Source organism: Odontesthes bonariensis, chromosome 9 (assembly GCF_027942865.1).
Source record: "Odontesthes bonariensis isolate fOdoBon6 chromosome 9, fOdoBon6.hap1, whole genome shotgun sequence".
Classification (NCBI taxonomy): domain Eukaryota; kingdom Metazoa; phylum Chordata; class Actinopteri; order Atheriniformes; family Atherinopsidae; genus Odontesthes; species Odontesthes bonariensis.
In genome coordinates, this window is record NC_134514.1 from 34,330,158 (window position 1) to 34,348,061 (window position 17,904).

The window sequence follows — 17,904 nt, forward strand, 5'->3', positions numbered from 1 at the left end:
TTCCACTGAGATGCAGAGTTTCCACTGAGATGCAGAGTTTCTCCTGAGATGCAGAGTTTCCACTGAGATGCAGAGTTTCCACTGAGATGCAGAGTTTCCACTGAGATGCAGAGTTTCCCCTGAGATGCAGAGTTTCCCCTGAGATGCAGAGTTTCCCCTGAGATGCAGAGTTTCCCCTGAGATGCAGAGTTTCCCCTGAGATACCGTGTGTCCCCTGAGATGCAGTGTGTCCCCTGAGATGCAGAGTTTCCACTGAGATGCAGAGTTTCCACTGAGATGCAGTGTTTCCACTGAGATGCAGTGTTTCCACTGAGATGCAGAGTGTCCCCTGAGATACCGTGTGTCCCCTGAGATGCAGTGTGTCCCCTGAGATGCAGAGTTTCCACTGAGATGCAGAGTTTCCACTGAGATGCAGTGTTTCCACTGAGATGCAGAGTTTCCACTGAGATGCAGAGTTTCCACTGAGATGCAGAGTTTCCACTGAGATGCAGTGTTTCCACTGAGATGCAGTGTTTCCACTGAGATGCAGAGTTTCCCCTGAGATGCAGAGTTTCCCCTGAGATGCAGAGTTTCCCCTGAGATGCAGAGTTTCCCCTGAGATGCAGAGTTTCCACTGAGATGCAGAGTTTCCACTGAGATGCAGAGTTTCCACTGAGATGCCGTGTGTCCCCTGAGATGCAGAGTTTCCACTGAGATGCAGAGTTTCCACTGAGATGCAGAGTTTCCCCTGAGATGCAGAGTTTCCCCTGAGATGCAGAGTTTCCCCTGAGATGCAGAGTTTCCACTGAGATGCAGAGTTTCCACTGAGATGCAGAGTTTCCCCTGAGATGCAGAGTTTCCCCTGAGATGCAGAGTTTCCCCTGAGATGCAGAGTTTCCCCTGAGATGCAGTGTGTCCCCTGAGATGCAGAGTTTCCACTGAGATGCAGAGTTTCCACTGAGATGCAGTGTTTCCACTGAGATGCAGAGTTTCCACTGAGATGCAGAGTTTCCACTGAGATGCAGTGTTTCCACTGAGATGCAGTGTTTCCACTGAGATGCAGAGTTTCCACTGAGATGCAGAGTTTCCACTGAGATGCAGAGTTTCCACTGAGATGCAGTGTTTCCACTGAGATGCAGAGTTTCCCCTGAGATGCAGAGTTTCCCCTGAGATGCAGAGTTTCCCCTGAGATGCAGAGTTTCCACTGAGATGCAGAGTTTCCACTGAGATGCAGAGTTTCCACTGAGATGCAGAGTTTCCCCTGAGATGCAGTGTTTCCCCTGAGATGCAGTGTTTCCCCTGAGATGCAGAGTTTCCACTGAGATGCAGAGTTTCCACTGAGATGCAGAGTTTCCACTGAGATGCAGTGTCCCCTGAGATGCAGTGTTTCCACTGAGATGCAGAGTTTCCACTGAGATGCAGAGTTTCCACTGAGATGCAGTTTCCACTGAGATGCAGAGTTTCCCCTGAGATGCAGAGTTTCCCCTGAGATGCAGAGTTTCCCCTGAGATGCAGTGTTTCCCCTGAGATGCAGTGTTTCCCCTGAGATGCAGTGTTTCCCCTGAGATGCAGTGTCCCCCCTGAGATGCAGTGTCCCCCCTGAGATGCAGTGTCCCCCCTGAGATGCAGTGTTCCCCCTGAGATGCAGTGTTTCCCCTGAGATGCAGTGTTTCCCCTGAGATGCAGTGTTTCCACTGAGATGCAGTGTTTCTAGCCTGGCGACGCCATCCTACGTACTTCCGCCCAAAGATTTTGGCTCCGCACATAGTCTGGCCAAATCCCCCTACCTCGGTTCGCTCAGTGTTTTGCCAATCAGCAAACAGTTGCGAGTGGTGACGCAGAACTCACGCGCGGAGTCCATTGTAGTCCATATAATTGTAGTTCAACCGCAGCGGAAATAAACGTGGCGACGGAAGAACGCTAGAAGCTATCCATGAAGTTGTCTCAACTCTGGAGATCATTACACAATTAAAACGAGAGCAAGAGGAGAATGCCTCGTCAATTTTGTTAGTGGCAAGGATGTCGTAGCTCTCCTTCCAACTGGCTTTGGGAAAAGTTTGATTTATCAAATGGTACCGGTATAATGAAAGCGGATGTGGGAAGCGTGATTCGCGAGCTAGAGCCTCGCGAGAGTAAGCATGAACCTCGGCGCATAACCAACGTCATTTCTAAACATTATGATTGGTTAAGGGAACTCCGTTACTCCAATGAATTTAAGTTGCTGGGTAAGGTCCCGCCCTCCATGGAAACGGATTCCTCTTGGGTTTTCCCAGACTGTTTGACAGAGTCAACAGTCGGCTTTCGCCCAGGCTACAGTGTTTCCACTGAGATGCAGAGTTTCCACTGAGATGCAGAGTTTCCACTGAGATGCAGAGTTTCCACTGAGATGCAGAGTTTCCACTGAGATGCAGTGTTTCCACTGTGCTACTTGTTGACAGCCGTGCTGATTATTCTTCTATTTGGGCTTGGCGCAGGCAGTTTTTCTGTCTGCTGATGCTGTTTATGTGGAGCACTATAGCTGATGACTCAGCCCTTCACAGGCCTGACACTCTGATGAGCCTCTTTCATCTCACAGCGGAGCTCGCTCCAAGGACTAAATGTGAGGACGGGTAGAGGGAGCAGAAGCATTTATCTGAGGGGGGAAATGCAGACATGTGCGGCTTAATGAAGTCACAGGAAAGAACAATGAAAGCTGTCTGTGTACACACTCTCACCACCATCTAGTTCTCTCTGCTCTGCTCTTTATTTTAATGTTCCCATTCTCTTTGTTTTATTTGGGTTTTTCACTTCATCTAACTCCTTGAATTGGAGTCATCCATTTTCTCTCTGTATGAAGGCTCACTCCACCCCACGGTGCTCTGTCAGCTTATGTTCAGCTTTTATGTTGCTAGTTTTAGAGTGTGTGTGTGGTGGGGGGTGGAAATACTGAGGTTCCCTTTTTCTATCAAATCAGTTGAGTGAGTTGATTTTTGTCTGATGGGCATAAAAGATAAGTTATGTAAGGAATATGTGAATTTGCTTAGCTGACCTGAGAGCCTGTTAGAGGTGGTCACTACGTCTGATAAGAGGAGGGTGACTCAGGGATCTTATATTGAAGGCTGAGTTTTGGATTAATGACACTACAAATACAAATATTGTTCATCTGATCTGAATCAGGAACATTATGTAACTCGTATTGATACGATCTACTCTTTTGCTTTATGTTGGTAGCAGTGTAAGACGACCATAAAACCTCCTACAGTATGCATATTGAAATATGATGCTTAAGGTGCTTTAAAACATTTTTCAGGCACCCATCAGTGAACACTTGAGTGAATGAGGTTCCATTAATGAGTGAGAGGGACATAGAAAAGTGAAAGGACAGTTGAAAACCTTGTGCAAGATTAATCTTGTGCTGTCTTACATGGAGATGGTGTAACTTTGCCACCAAATAAACAGCATGGAACGTGTGGCATGAGAAAATATCAAGCAAAGCATCATCAAGAATGTATGAAGACATTGAACATCAACATGATGACATATAGAGGTGTAAAAAACATAGTTGTAAAATGTCATTTTGCATTGTGGACCATCATAGCTATGCCATTTGGATTGTCATTATTTCTCTGATATGTTGTATTTGGCAGTAAATTGTCCCGACTTTCTTCTGTTACTTCAAGGAGACATATTCTGCCCTTTTGTCACAAGTTTCCTGACTGTGACATGCTTTGAAGTGGACTCGCGGTGGAGCAACACCCTTGACAACTTGCATCATAATTCATACGTCACATATATTGTATATTGCTTGTTGGGTCATAAAACATTAAGTATTATTAGCTCATTTATTCCTTCAGTCAAGTGAACTATATAACTTATAATGATGAGGTTTGATGTTCAAATAAAAAGCAAAGAGCCAAAGCATTTCAACTTCCCTCTTCTGTGGGACTGTGAATCATCTAAAGTTGAAGTAAACATCTGTAGAATCTGCAAACATATGAACAGGTCACTGAATGTCACATTTTCAGATACATGGGTTTGTATGAGTTGAGTTGGCAGTGACTTAGAAAAATCAAATATGTGCACAGCAATAATTGATTTTTCCATCATATGTCCCCTTCAGTGTTACTTTAAGCATTACAGTTTGGCACACCTGAAACAAAGACGAGGCTGCACACAACTATTTATGACCTGTAAGCTGACCATTCAGAGCAGGGCATGTAAGGAGCATTGGCCTCTTTTATTTCTACAGCACATGGACAAGAGATCAAACACCAGTTGTTATAGAAATAATTTCAACAGCCAACCTTCATGATGACTTGCTTGATAAACAGCTCTGAACTCACTGCGGGACTCGGGCTACAGTCCTTTGGCTCATCTCTGAGGGATGGGGACGTCATACATGGTTTGAACAGAAGCACGAACTCTACAAGAGTCTTTCCAGTGGTCACTGGATGGCTGACTTTCCTGTAATTACTGAAAGTCTTTGGCTGCCTGTCCCTCCTTATGGTTGCCTGTGTAGAAGAATAAAGCCCCAATAATTATTGGGGCTTCTTCTTTTAATATTGGCCTGAGGAACAGACTAGATGCAGTACTGACTCATTTGATCATCCTGATATGGTTACAGTAGTATCACACAAGGCTACTGGTTGGGATAGCTGGTTACAATGCTAACTTCAGTTGCTACCTCTGCAACACATTACATCGACTTCTGACATCATCTCAAAACTGTTAATATTTAACACTTTGTTGTTAAAATACCACATTTTCAACTGCTTTAAGCCACCTTTCAACTAACTATCTTCCACACTGCACCTATATCATTTCTGCAGAAGTGTTGCAGGACAAGTACAGTGTTGGGTGCCACGTTTCAGTCGCAAATATCGAAAAGCGTGGAAGACTTCTGAGAAAAAGCTAATTCTATTAATCTCTTGGCCTTTGATTAAATAGATGTGAAATATAAGGTTTAAAAACAAAAGTCAAAAAGAAAAGAAATTAGTTTTCAAAAATTCGGCCGAAAATGACATTTGACACGTCGGCAACTAGATATGATCATGAATCGCTGGTACTGAAATTTGATCTATGATGCCCTTCAACTCCCTTTCAGGACCCTGGAGATCAACCCCACCTTGAAAATAACTGATCTGAACAATCGCATCACTACACAAATCCTCTGTTGTTTTGCTTAGCCCTCTGTCCTTTACCCACCCCCTGTAGGAGCAGCAGCCTTGTCGGGAGCGGTCACCCACACAGTTTCCACTGCAGTCATTGTATTTGAGCTGACTGGCCAGATCTCCCACATCCTGCCTGTGATGATAGCCGTGATCCTGGCCAACGCTGTGGCCCAGTCCTTGCAGCCCTCCCTCTACGACTCCATCATCAGGATCAAGAAGCTGCCTTACCTCCCGGAGCTGGGCTGGGGTCACCATGAGTACGTACAGCAGAATATGCTAAAAAAAAAAAAAAAACACTACTGTCATACATATCACATGTATTCGGTTTTCTAGCTACAACAAGAAAAATTTAACCATTAAACAAAATGCAACTGGTAATAATAGATCATTCAATGTTCAAATGACAAAAGATTATAAAAATATTTTAAACCTAATATATTAGGTTTTGTTAGAAACTATGAGAAAATATGGAAGAACACATTGAACAGATTTTTTGGGGGGGTCATTGGCCCCATAAGGCTGTAAGCTCATTATCCACAGTGCACTGAAACAGTTCCAGGCTGAGTTTTTTTTTTTTTTTTTTTTTTTTCTCTGTTTAAAGTGGACGACAATATTTCTGCATCAAACCATTTGTAGATCCTACAGGTGTATGTGAATGTAAAGACATGATGATAGGAAATGGGTTTGTTTAGAGAAACTATAGAGAATGTGACGCTTCTTCACGCCATGTTGCATGCTGGAACGTTGCAACATCTTGTGAGGCTCCTTCTCATTGCCTTTGTTTAACATCATTCTTTCTTCTTTTTTTTTCTCACTTGCAGTAGACATGTATGTTTAACATTTGGATATGACGGTTATAAATGGACTGAGATTATTTTAGAGTCTGAAGTTTGTTAACACTAAAAACAGTGTCAAAGCAAGCAAGAACACAATGTGGCGTCCCAACAAACCTACATGTGATGGCAACTTGGCATTCTCTGTTAACGATATGTCTCATATCCACCTGACAAACGGAAAGCTTCTGCCTGCTGATTTATCAGTTCAACTTTCAAGGAGAGATTTTAAATGGTATAACAAAGAATTTGTCGTGCTCAAGATGTGGTAGTGCAGTTGATTTGTTTATTTAACCTTCTTAACAGACTCTTCTAAATCTATTGCATATATGGAAGGGATATATGCTCGCTGTATTGTAAAGCATTTTGAGTGGTCAACAAGACGAGAGAACACTTGGTGAATGCGGCTCCTGTTGCATTTGGATTAGAGCAAGGTGAAGAGGTAAAGTGGAATATAAGAGGTGAAGCAAGACGTGGAATTAAGTCATTTATGGAGGAGAAAAGGCACAGCTTTGCTGACGCCATCGTCAGCAAATGGTCTTTATTCACCAATATCCAGCTAACACCTTTTTATTATTTGCCTTCCTGTATCGTTGTTGAGGATTAAAACTTTTTTCTTTCCTGTGCTGGAAGGTGTACGTGTTAGTTCGCTGTAAAGGGGTTTATTTGCTCATTTTGCCTGTCAATTTAGTCACACAATAGGTTCGGTTCTATGTATGCATGGCCAGTCTTCATCGTTTTGGTTAACAGAAGCTGAGTGAACTGTTATGGTTTTAGAGCTTGCTTTTAATTTAGATAAAGTGTCTGAACTCCAAATAGCCCACACTGTCAAAGATAAACGAAGGTGAGGGTGCCTGGATCAGTAATTATATGACTTGCAATTGCCTTCACACTTATTAATAATTTAGACCATCACACAATACTGACTGGATTTATCAGGTGCTGGGTGTCCTCAGAGCTCCAACAATCCATATGAAGCACTTTATTTTTAATTGTTTGGAACTGATTGTTTTTATGGATGTCTGCAAATCGTTAGGTGGAGATGGTTCGGATGCTTCATTTGCAAACTTAGAATATTGAGAGTAATTTGTATTTCACCCTTGATCATTTTCAGGGGCCATCGAGTGCAGTCTGCTTTCTGTCTGCTACACGAGTCCTTCACTTACCATACTAACAGCTCAGTTAACCATCACTGTCTATCACTTCCTTATCTTTACTTCCCACACTCTGCCACTCTCCTCCCCTCTCTCTCTTTCACTTATTTACTGTAACCTTATGTCCTCTTTGTCGCATCCTGTTCAGTGTGTGTGTTTGTGTGCAAGCATGGGATTTAGCGTTTCTGTGCGTGGTAGAGAAGGAATCTGTTCGATCTTCTTTTTTTTAACATATTGAACTATCAGTTCTAGAAGTATTGATAATATCATACTCATGAGCTCTTAAAACAGAGCAACATCACCAAAGAGTTACCAGACCGTATAGGTAAAAAAAAAAAAAAAACACATTTACTATTTACAGCAATTTACTGTAAATAGTCACATTAAAACGAAACTTTTACATATCAGGAGATAATGAAAATCATCTGCTCCTCAGCAGGTGTTGAAATCGGGTAAATCCAACCTTAGATGAACAACAACACATGACATATTACACTGTGTCATTAAAATGATTAAAATGCAGGAGCAGTGTGTGGAAAAAAACCAGTCCATCCCATTATCCAACAACTTGTAGAACCACCTTTAGCAGCAGCAAACCAGTAGGCCCTTCTACTGTGTTGTCAGGCTGAAACGTCAACCATTTTTAAAACTTACTCTGACAACCTCATTTATTCTGCATTCAGTACCAGCAACTAGTGATGTGCAATTCGACAAATTTCATTCCGATCCAATACCAAGTAAAACTCGAGGTGATTTTGTCGATACTGATACCGATTCTTTTTACAAAAGTAAAGGTGCCTCCTGAGGCCGCCAAGCAGAAACACCTGCTGCAACTACATTTGGTGAGCACATTGACGAGCTGCAGGTTTGAGAGCACAAACATGACATTACATATCTGATGTTTGGTAGCCAGCATGTGGGTGTGTCATCACTACCTACTGGACTGCTCACGTATCATCAAGACAGTGGAGCAATTCTGGCCTCAGGCTCCCAAAGCCAGTGACGTCAGTGGTTCCGACTTTGGGAACAGCAGTTTTTGTGGAGCTGCACTGGTCTCAGCTCAGTAGCACCAGTAGAGTTTCCAGTCTATCATTTTCTCATAGACCACATTTATCTGTTTTTATAGCTGTGGTGCTGCTTTGTTTTTCTTTTTTGTCCATCCATTATCTTTACAATTTCATCCTCTCTAAGTTTGTATCAGACTGAATTCCTCACAGAATGACCAGCAATTCAGGTGCAACTCACTGATTGGTTTATCTCCAAAAACAGCAGTTTAGGACATTTGGTTTAACTGTAACTCCTAAACTTCTACTGCATATCCTTATACTCTATTTATATTGTAATATAAATGCTTTATGATTGTCCGAACAAGAAAAATAGTACTGTAGTTGTTATAAACCAGTTTTACCTTAAGTGTGCTTGGAAACGTGTGGATGCACAGTTACTGCAAGGTGAGATGCAGATAATCATTAATAAACCCGCAATTATTTACATGTAATGATGAACGTAAGGTTTCAAAATGTTAAAAGATGTGAAGGCATAGATGGTCTCTGAAGTGTCAGAATGTCCCTTGTGTTTGATTGTGTGCGCATGGACACGGTAAAAATAATGCACGGCAGGCTCATCTGTCATCAGAAATGTCAAAGGATCTTGAGACAATGACCTAATTCAAATGTTGCTGAAACATAAAGACGATTGAGAAACTGTCTGTAATCCGTGTGTGTAGCATGAACTTGAGTGTCTGCAGAAAAATCTCATCCTGTCTCCTTCCCCCTCACTCTCTCTCACACTGTTTGGGTGGGGTAGTGGAGGAAAGAGACTCTGTGGGTACTGAGGCCCCCACCAAACGGAATATGTTTTCCACTCAAACTGGAAATGATCCATCTCACACCCACGCAGACATTCACCCACGCACACTGCTACACATATTATGCAGGAACACTTGTGTAACGCTTGGTTTGACACACACACACACACGCACACATATAATGTTCATTCACCCACACGGACATGAGGGAAAATTGGATTTTTCTTTTTTAATCTTTTATTTCTTTGCAGCTTTTGCAGATACACACACACACACACACACACACACACACACACGGATCAAATGTTTTCTGTGTGCATCTCATACTTAACAGCAAATATAAAAGGTCTATCCCACATTTTCTCCCTCTGTTTTATTGAGAATGCATCTATATTAATATCTGGCAAGGCATTTTTTCTAAATTTTGCTTCGCCGCATCCTCATATTTATGCAGATGTTACTCTCATATAACCTGACTCACGTCATCTGGCTGCGTTCACCAACTACACGCGGGGGCGTTCCCTTTCCTCACACAACCATCTGAGGAGCCTGGGAGTCATATGTGTTTCGTCCGATTAGAAAATAATGAGAGCCAATCATTAATCGCTGGGTGGGACTTTGGATGAATAGGCGGCATTATGGCCGCGTTATGGCCACCCATTCATGCTCCAGAGGGCGGGAGTCAGGTAAGCTCTGAGCTACGTCACGGGTTGAGTCATTGGGAGTGGCTGAAGTGGCGTGTCAGTCAAGATGACGGACAGATTCTTCATCCAATCACATGCACGAGTTTTAGAAAAAATAGCCCCATTTGAAATCATGTCGGTTGTGGGCTCATCCCAGATGGTATGCGAATACCAGAGGGCGGGAGTCAGGTAAACTCTCATAGGCTCCACCTACCTAAACATTGCAGACCACATTAGCTTCCTCACTGCATACATTGTTCAGGAACAGTTTTAGAAACAAGTCCAATCCACAGAGGCCCCACCTCACAACAATGCAAGATGCCTGATCAGATGCTTTGCTCAGTAGTAACAGAGCAGGAAGGTTCTATTAAGAGGAAACTGATCAGATTTCTTCTTCTACCTTTGATATCTTAGTGGAAATTTGCCTTGGCAGCTGCTGTAGCCGGTCCAGAGGCCTGCATATACATTATTCTCTCAGATCAACTGACAAATTGAGAGCAGCGTTGCCAATGCACAGGAGAGAAGAATCTTTATCTAAGGATGGTGGGGTTTTATTCAAATGTTTTGGGGTTTTTTTGCTCCCATGTTTCTTTTTTTACTTTCTGTCACAGACTAATAGAACGTAGTGATGTTTCAAGTTGGATCCAGTTAATGAAGTTATTCTGGACAGTTTGTTTACAGCTGTAAGTATCTGGGTGGTGGAGGAATCGTTCCGCTTCTTGTCAATGGGCTTAACGGAATTCTGTTTATTGTGATCCGGACATTGACAAATAAACGTTTTAACATTCAACAGCAAGATCTATGCCCAACGACGTGTTCTTGAAAGGTCCAGTTGCGTTTCTGCAAATTCTTTCCAAAGGAAATCTTTCCTCTTGTGAGAGGTGGTTACAGTGATAGATTAAAGCTGGTGTCAGTGATGCATTGAGGGAGAAAAGGCGCCACAGACGGTCTTTTTGTGAGTATGATTCAGCAAATACTCTGCTTGCAGAGAGTTACCCAACATTTAGCAGAATCTTCCGGGATCAAAGTTGTTATTTTTGGATAAATATTCTTCTATTTAATATTGTAGGTGATCTGACCCTTTAAAGCTGTTGCTGGAGAGGATTTATTTATTACGTTCTTCAAAGCTTTACCGTTGAAAACTGTATTTACAGGAGGCTTTCATTTTCCTAAGCGATATCCTGGACTAGCTTTGGGATTTTATATGTATTGAATTGGAGTTGAGATTGATGGTCATCAATTTACCTTTGTATTTCAAATGAGGTCAGTGTATTGAGTTGTCACCACAAAAGAGTGGAGGCTTGGTAGGAGTGTGTGCCCTGGCATGGCTGTGGGGCTTGGCAGCAGAAACCACTGAGCGTCTGCTGTCGCGTTTGCAGGTTTTGGCAACCTCCAGCAGGAAGAGAAATGTGAGTGTTTATGACTGGTGTGCTGGGGTGTACAGTTCTGCTGAGCATAGACTGCTCACACAATGTCACCCACTTCCACCTGCAGTATACACGGTCATGTCGTCAATACGCCAACATTCAGATGATGTGTTGACAGTGTGACTTGTTACAGGATTGACCTGTCAGCTGAAAGGATGTGCTGCCAATGTCATCTGCAAAGAGATGAAGTTATACATTTTTATGAGTTGTTCTGACCGAGCAGACTGAGAGAAATAAAAACTCAGTCCAAATTTTTAGAAGGCACCATGTTCGGACCATTCAGGGAAACGAATAGCCTTTTTGTTTTTTTAGAATAGAAAAATACTTCATTCATCCCCCAATGGGGGAAATTCAAATTAGTCAAGTAGCTCAAAAAAATATATATATATTTACAATGATTGTATATTAACAACAACAGTAATAATAATACCAATTCTAATAAAAATACTAGTAATTAATTAAGTTAATAATAAAATGATCATAATAAATGACTAAATTAATAAAAAAAAAAATCAATCAATTTGAGAAGAACTCAGCAGTCACTGTTAAAAAGCCTTGTGGCTGTGGGAACAAAGGACCTCCTGAACCTCTCAGTCCTGCAGTGCAGAGAGATGAGTCTCTCACTGCAGCTGCTCCTCTGTCCTGTCAGGATGCTGTGGAGAGGATGTTTATTGTTCTCCAAAACAGAATCTAATTTCCTACTCATCCGTTGCTTCACCACAGCACTGAGAGGGTCCAGCCTTCTGCCTACAACAGAACCAGCCTTTTTCACCAGTTTGTCCAGGCGCCTACAGCTTTTGTCTGTAATGCAACTCCCCCAGCAGACAACAGCATAGAACAGTGCACTCTCAATGATAGTGTGATAAAATATGCACATCATATCACCGCAGACATTGAAGGACCTGAGCCGTCTCAGGAAGAAGAGGCTCCAGCCCCTCCCGTACACTGCTTCTATGCTGGCAGACCACTCCAGTTTATTATCCAGCACCACCATCTTAGTCACCTGTATCACCTCATCTCCATGACCTCTTGACAATAACCGCTGTCACTTGCTCATTTCATTCACTTTTGTCTTCTCTCCTATGTCACCTAGGAAGTATAACATTCGTGTGGAGGACATTATGGTACGGGATGTGCGGTACATCACGCTTAACTGCTGCTATCGAGACCTGCATAACGTCCTGCTGACAGCCAACCTCAAGTCTCTGGCACTGGTGGAATCAGCCGGTGAGACAAAAAGACACACACCACACAGAGGACAGCAAACTGTTGCTAATCACTAACCTTTCTGTACAAGAGACCACACATGACTGGACCTGGCTAAAATAATTTGGAATTGTTAAGTTGCTTGTTGATAATTTTATCAGCTTGATATTATAGTCACATTATCTGAATGGATTTGACAAAGACACTCTCCAAGTTCAGTGTTTTTTTAGTTGTGATTTCAGATAGTAAGCAGCTGTCCAGATGCTGAATACATGTGTGATATACTTGTGTCATCATTGAGTTGATGAGTTGAGTCAGGAATAAATAACGTAGCGTAGCATCGATAATGGCATTGGTTTCAGTAAAATCTTATAAATTCTCATCCCTACATACCAGTGAAAGAATAGATTAGTTATTGCACTGAATGAGTTTGGAACATGCTTCTGGGTCAGAAGGATTTGAATATCTTTTAGGAGTGATAACGACTGGGTGCTATGGATCTCAGCTCCGGTCAGCAGAGAAACAAAAACTTTGCTTCAGTTTTATTTACATAACACCAAATCACAACAAATGTCATGTTGAAAGATGCAGTCGAATCCAAGCTGAAATCCATACTCGTGGTCAATAAAAATCCTTGGGTATTCATAAGTCACACATACAGTATTCAATCTGTAAGTACAAATAAATAATAAGATGTCCATGATTTATGTTTTGAACTTCATGCAGTGTGTGTGTGTGTGTGTGTGTGTGTGTGTGTGTGTGTGCACTGCTGTAGAGAGATGCAGACACTCACAGGTTAGGATTCATTCTGACCATTCATTTTCCAAGTAACCCTATAGTATCAGCTCGACTGGCTAGCCTCGGATACCTGTTTCTACTTATATTTGTTTTTAAAGCTCTTACCGGCCTCGCCCCATCATATTTATTTGAGCTTTTAACAGTCCTGGTAGAGCTCTGAGGTCAACAAATCAATTTTTGCTGGAAGTGCCCAGGTCAGAATACAAACCCTGGGGTGACCGAGCCTTTTGTGTCGCTGCCCCCAGGCTCTGGAATAAGCTCCCCATTGAGCTGCGTCTTATTTCTGACCTGGGCCTCTTCAAATCTAGGCTAAAAACCTACTTATTTAGGATTGCTTTTAATACCCAGTAATATGATGACACTTTTATCTTATTTTATCTTATTTGATTTTGTTGTATTCTATTGCTTTCACTGTTCTTTTATTGTTTTTATTTGTTTTTACTTATTCTTCTCTTTATTTATTACCTGCTGTAAAGCACTTTGGTACATCGTAAGGATTGTCTGTAAAGGGCTGTATAAATAAAATACATTTACATTTACATAATCGAAAACCAGAAAAATCCAAGCCATACCATACTATACCTCTCATGTCATGGAAAAGCACAGATGGCATTATGCTGGACACTGCGAAGAAGAGGAATTGAGCCAAAGACATTGTACTTTTAGCTGTGAGTTTCTGTCCATATTATCTATGAAGCGAGTTCACCAGTGTTATTTGGGTAGCAGTGCATATCTTATCCTGCACCGCAGCTTAAACTGACTGTGATGTCATCAGCTCAGTTGTTGCCAGGTGATCTCTGGAGATTTCCACCACGTTTTCCTCTTTACTAAACTTCCAACCTTTCAACGGTTTGTCAACTGCTCCACCAGAGAAAATAAAAAGTTGGATTTATTGTATGTAAATGTAAAAGATGCATAGCTCCTCTTCCCATCCAGCATTTGAAAAATCGGACAACAATCTGGTTATCTTCAACTCCTACTATATATATCCAATGTTCCATGGCAATCTGTCACAGTTCAAATTTAAAAAAAATGGTCTCAGGATGTAGAATAATATCTGTGGGGATGCTTTGAGTCCACAGACTGGAATGCTTTCTGTGAGACACACGGAGATGATATCAATGCCATGACTGAGTGTGTGACAGATTACATTAACTTATGTGTGGAGAGTATTAGTCCCATAAGGACTGTAAGGAGCTTCCTTACAAACAAACAAACAAACAAACAAACCCTGGATCACCAGTGACCTGAAAAAGCTATTGAATGAAAAAGAAAGCCTTCAGGAGGGAGATGGGGAGTTTTTGAGGACTGTTCAAAAAATGTTGAAAAAGAAGAAAACAGAGAGCAAGGAGGTTTACAGAAAGAAAGCTCCAACAAAATAATGTGAGAGATGTGTGATCAGGGGTGAAAGGGGATCACAGGCTTTAAGGTGAAAGGGGATCAGACTGATGGAAGACTGGACAGTCGGTGAGCTGAATATGTATTTCAGTTGGTTCAGATTAGATCAACACTGTGCAACTGTGCAAGAAGGACTTGAGAACAAATTTGTTCATCCATACATTCTGAAAATTTGTTCTCAAGAACTGTATGTGAGCCCACTCTCACCTGGACAAAGCAGGCAGTGCAGTGTGGATCCTGTTTGATTTTCCCCAGTGCTTTTAAAGCATCTCTGTTATGTAAGAAGCAGCAGAAAATACAGGTTTATGCTTCCACAAATGCCTGGGTTATTGACTACCTGACAAACGGACCACAGTTTGTGAAACTAAAGGCTTGTGTGTCTGAGAAGGTGGCCGGCAGCACAGGAGCCCCACAGCAGACTGTACTCTCACTGTTTCTCTTCACTCTGCACACCTCAGACTTCTAGTACAACTCAGGTGCCATTTATACTAATCTGTTTCTATATCGTTTCTATCGCGGATGCACTGTCCATTTACATTAAAATACTGGAATACGACTTCATAGGTGGAAGGATTCAAAGACGCCGGAGCCCACGTAAGCATTCGCATACGATGCTGATTTTAGCAGTTGTAAACGGGGAGAAACGAGGATCCGCAGTGCTGAGCTCTAGCTACTGCGGACGTACTCCTCCCTGATTCGCTAGGCTGGTATCGTTGGTCATGTGACTTGAGTGCTGGGAAACTAAAAACAAACAGGCGTGCTTCACTTCAGTTACACACTTCCTTTCTATTCGTGTCATCGAGAAGAATATGGAAATCATGGACAACCACGATCAGCATGGGAGCCTGCTCCATGTCCTACTGCTGGTAGTACGCTGTGCACAACAATAGGTGGCAAGGAGGCACCAGATTCAACAAGCTTTTATGATGAGAACCCAGCCACTGCAGCAACGCAAGCCGTACATGGAGCGCCGCTTTTGGGTTAGACCGGGAAGAAGCAGCGCATGGTGGGACAATTTTGTGGACCAAGTTGTTGTCGCCGAAGAATAAATAATAAAGCAAGGGCGATCATGTGATGTGATGGCTGATTAGTCATGTGACTAGCGAATCAGCCGATCCCCGTTTGTGTGTAAATGTAAATAGTTTGCAAGACGCCGACACGAAGAAATGGTGAAATTAATTAATGTAAACAGAGCCTCAGAGTCCTGTCATCTACAGGAATACTTGGGTGACTCAGCGGTTGTTGGGTATAGCAGTGACGGATAAGAGACTTAGGACAGGGAATTGGTCAATCACTTTGTGACATGGTGTTGGAACAGTCACGTTATTTAGAATGTGAACAAAACAAAGATGATGGACTACAGATATCTGGGAGTCTATTTGACCAGATTGGACAAACGGACCGAACTGTAAATGCAACACTTAGGGTGCCTACAAGAAAGAACAGAACAGACTGTACTTCTTGAGGAAGTTTAGGTCCTTCGATGTCTGCACCAAGATGTTATATATCTTCTGGTGGAGAGTGTAAACTGCTTTGCTGCAGCTGTTGGAGCAGCAGCATCAGAGCCAGAGACTCAAAGAGACTGATAAAGAAGGCTGGCTCCGTGCTGGGGACTGTTCTGGAGACCCTGGAGTTGCCCCAAAATTTTCATTTCAAACTTGATACAAATACTCTGGAAAATAGTCAGTCTTCATTACCATTTTTGATGGAAGAAAAAAAAAACAGACAAACAAAAAAAAGACAAATTAATTATTAATTAATGCTCTTTTCTTTTGAAAGATAAAAGATTAAAGAGACAAGCAAAAAGAGAGACATTCAGCTGCTCGCTGAAAAGACGAGTCGATGCACAGTTCTAGCCATCTTTTTGAAGCAGTGAAGGTTCAAGCATTCAGGTTTACATTCCTTAATTTTGTGAAATTGCAGCCTATTACAGAGAGTAACTTGTGTTAACAGCTGGTTCATAGGTATAGGTTTTTCTTATACTTGTTACATTACATGACATCAGGCTTTAAAAACCTTATTATGATCTCACTCCTGAACAACCCATGGACAGGGAGATACTTTCCAATCATATAGTTACTCTGGATGGCATTACCTTGGCTTTGAGGAGCTTAAGAGTAATTCTTTATCAGGAGCTGTCTTTTAAGTCTGATGCGCAAACACCTCTATAGAGCAGTCCTCCTTTATTTGGTGAATGTTACCAAAACCAGGAGCCTCCTGTTACAACGTTATCCTGAGAAACTTGGGGGCGGCAGAGCCTTGAGTTTTCATGCTTCTCGCCTGTGGAACCAGCCGCAGGTTTGTGTATGGGTCACAGATGCCCTCTGTCCTTTTAAGACTAACTTTGAAACATACCTCTTTAAAGAGCTTCCATTTGACTTGCTGGTCTTTTGTGTTTATTCTTAGGTTTTTAGTTTGGACTTTTATATACTTTATAAACTTTGCTTTTATTGTTATTCATGTTGAAATTTGACAAGTTGCTTTTATGAGTTGTTAGTCTTTTAGTCTTTTCTATGTTTTTATTCCGTGCACTTTGTGTTGCACCTCTGCTTATGAAGTGCAATATAAACTGAGTTAGTCAATAAGTAAGTCTTTTGAAACTTGTGTTAAAGTGAGTTTATTTTCTTTTTTAATAAGATAACCCAGCTGAAATAGGCTCAACAACTAAACATTTCTGTAGGAGAAAACCGCTGCACCTGTGTTTAGTTCCTTATTGTCTACAGATTCTCTTGTTTGGAACTACTTTTGCTGCCTCTGACAGACTGCTTTGGTCTTTATTGAATATAGCTGGTGATGGTGTGTTCATAGTTAGACCCACAGAACTGATGCTCTTTCTGCACTGCGACAAAACACTTTAAATATCTTGTAAATCTGTCCCTTAGTCATATTGACACTGGATCAAAAACAGTGTAATGTGAGGAGCAACCTCACAATCACTCTTCCAGCTCTGTGTGTTATGAATGAAAAGCTCACCGAGTCAAATGTCTTGTCCTACAGCTGAGTTCATGTCACTCTTGTTTCCAATTATAGCACACAGCAGTATTTCAGAAAAACTCGCTGTAGAGTTTTGGACAACGGCTTGAAAAGCTGCATATTTATCTGAGGAGTTGACGGTAGTCTGATGTGTCAGGGATGTCCTTCTTTGATCTTGTTGGACTAAGTGTCCCCTTCATTCAGTAAACAACACAAATTTCTCTGACCTTGGTGCGGTGTCATTATGAGTTGTTGACTGACTGACAAACGGCTTGCTGATAGCAGTGGCCACCTCACTGAGCTGCAAATGAGGTATTCTTTTTTTTTTTTTTTTTTCATTTTCTTTTCTTTTGAAAACATCTGGGTTTCTTTAAACAATTAAGTAAAATATTAAATAAAATAAACCGGAGACCGAGCAACCTTTTCCTTAGACAGTAGAGCTGTGTATCAGATTATGAGAAAAACTGAAACAAAGCAAATGAATCCCAAGAATTAA

General features: G+C 41.8%; 1 protein-coding gene across 8 annotated transcripts in view; it reads left to right on the top strand.

The window, feature by feature from the left end:
- The window catches only part of LOC142388626 (chloride channel protein 2-like), a 203,466-nt gene that overhangs the window by 158,652 nt on the left and 26,910 nt on the right, over nucleotides 1-17,904 (top strand). For all 8 annotated transcript variants that reach the window (XM_075474102.1, XM_075474099.1, XM_075474101.1 and 5 more), the window contains 2 exons: nucleotides 5,173-5,386; nucleotides 12,127-12,260. In XM_075474102.1, the coding sequence (XP_075330217.1) occupies nucleotides 5,173-5,386; nucleotides 12,127-12,260 (348 nt within the window). The remainder of the gene's footprint in view (nucleotides 1-5,172; nucleotides 5,387-12,126; nucleotides 12,261-17,904) is intronic.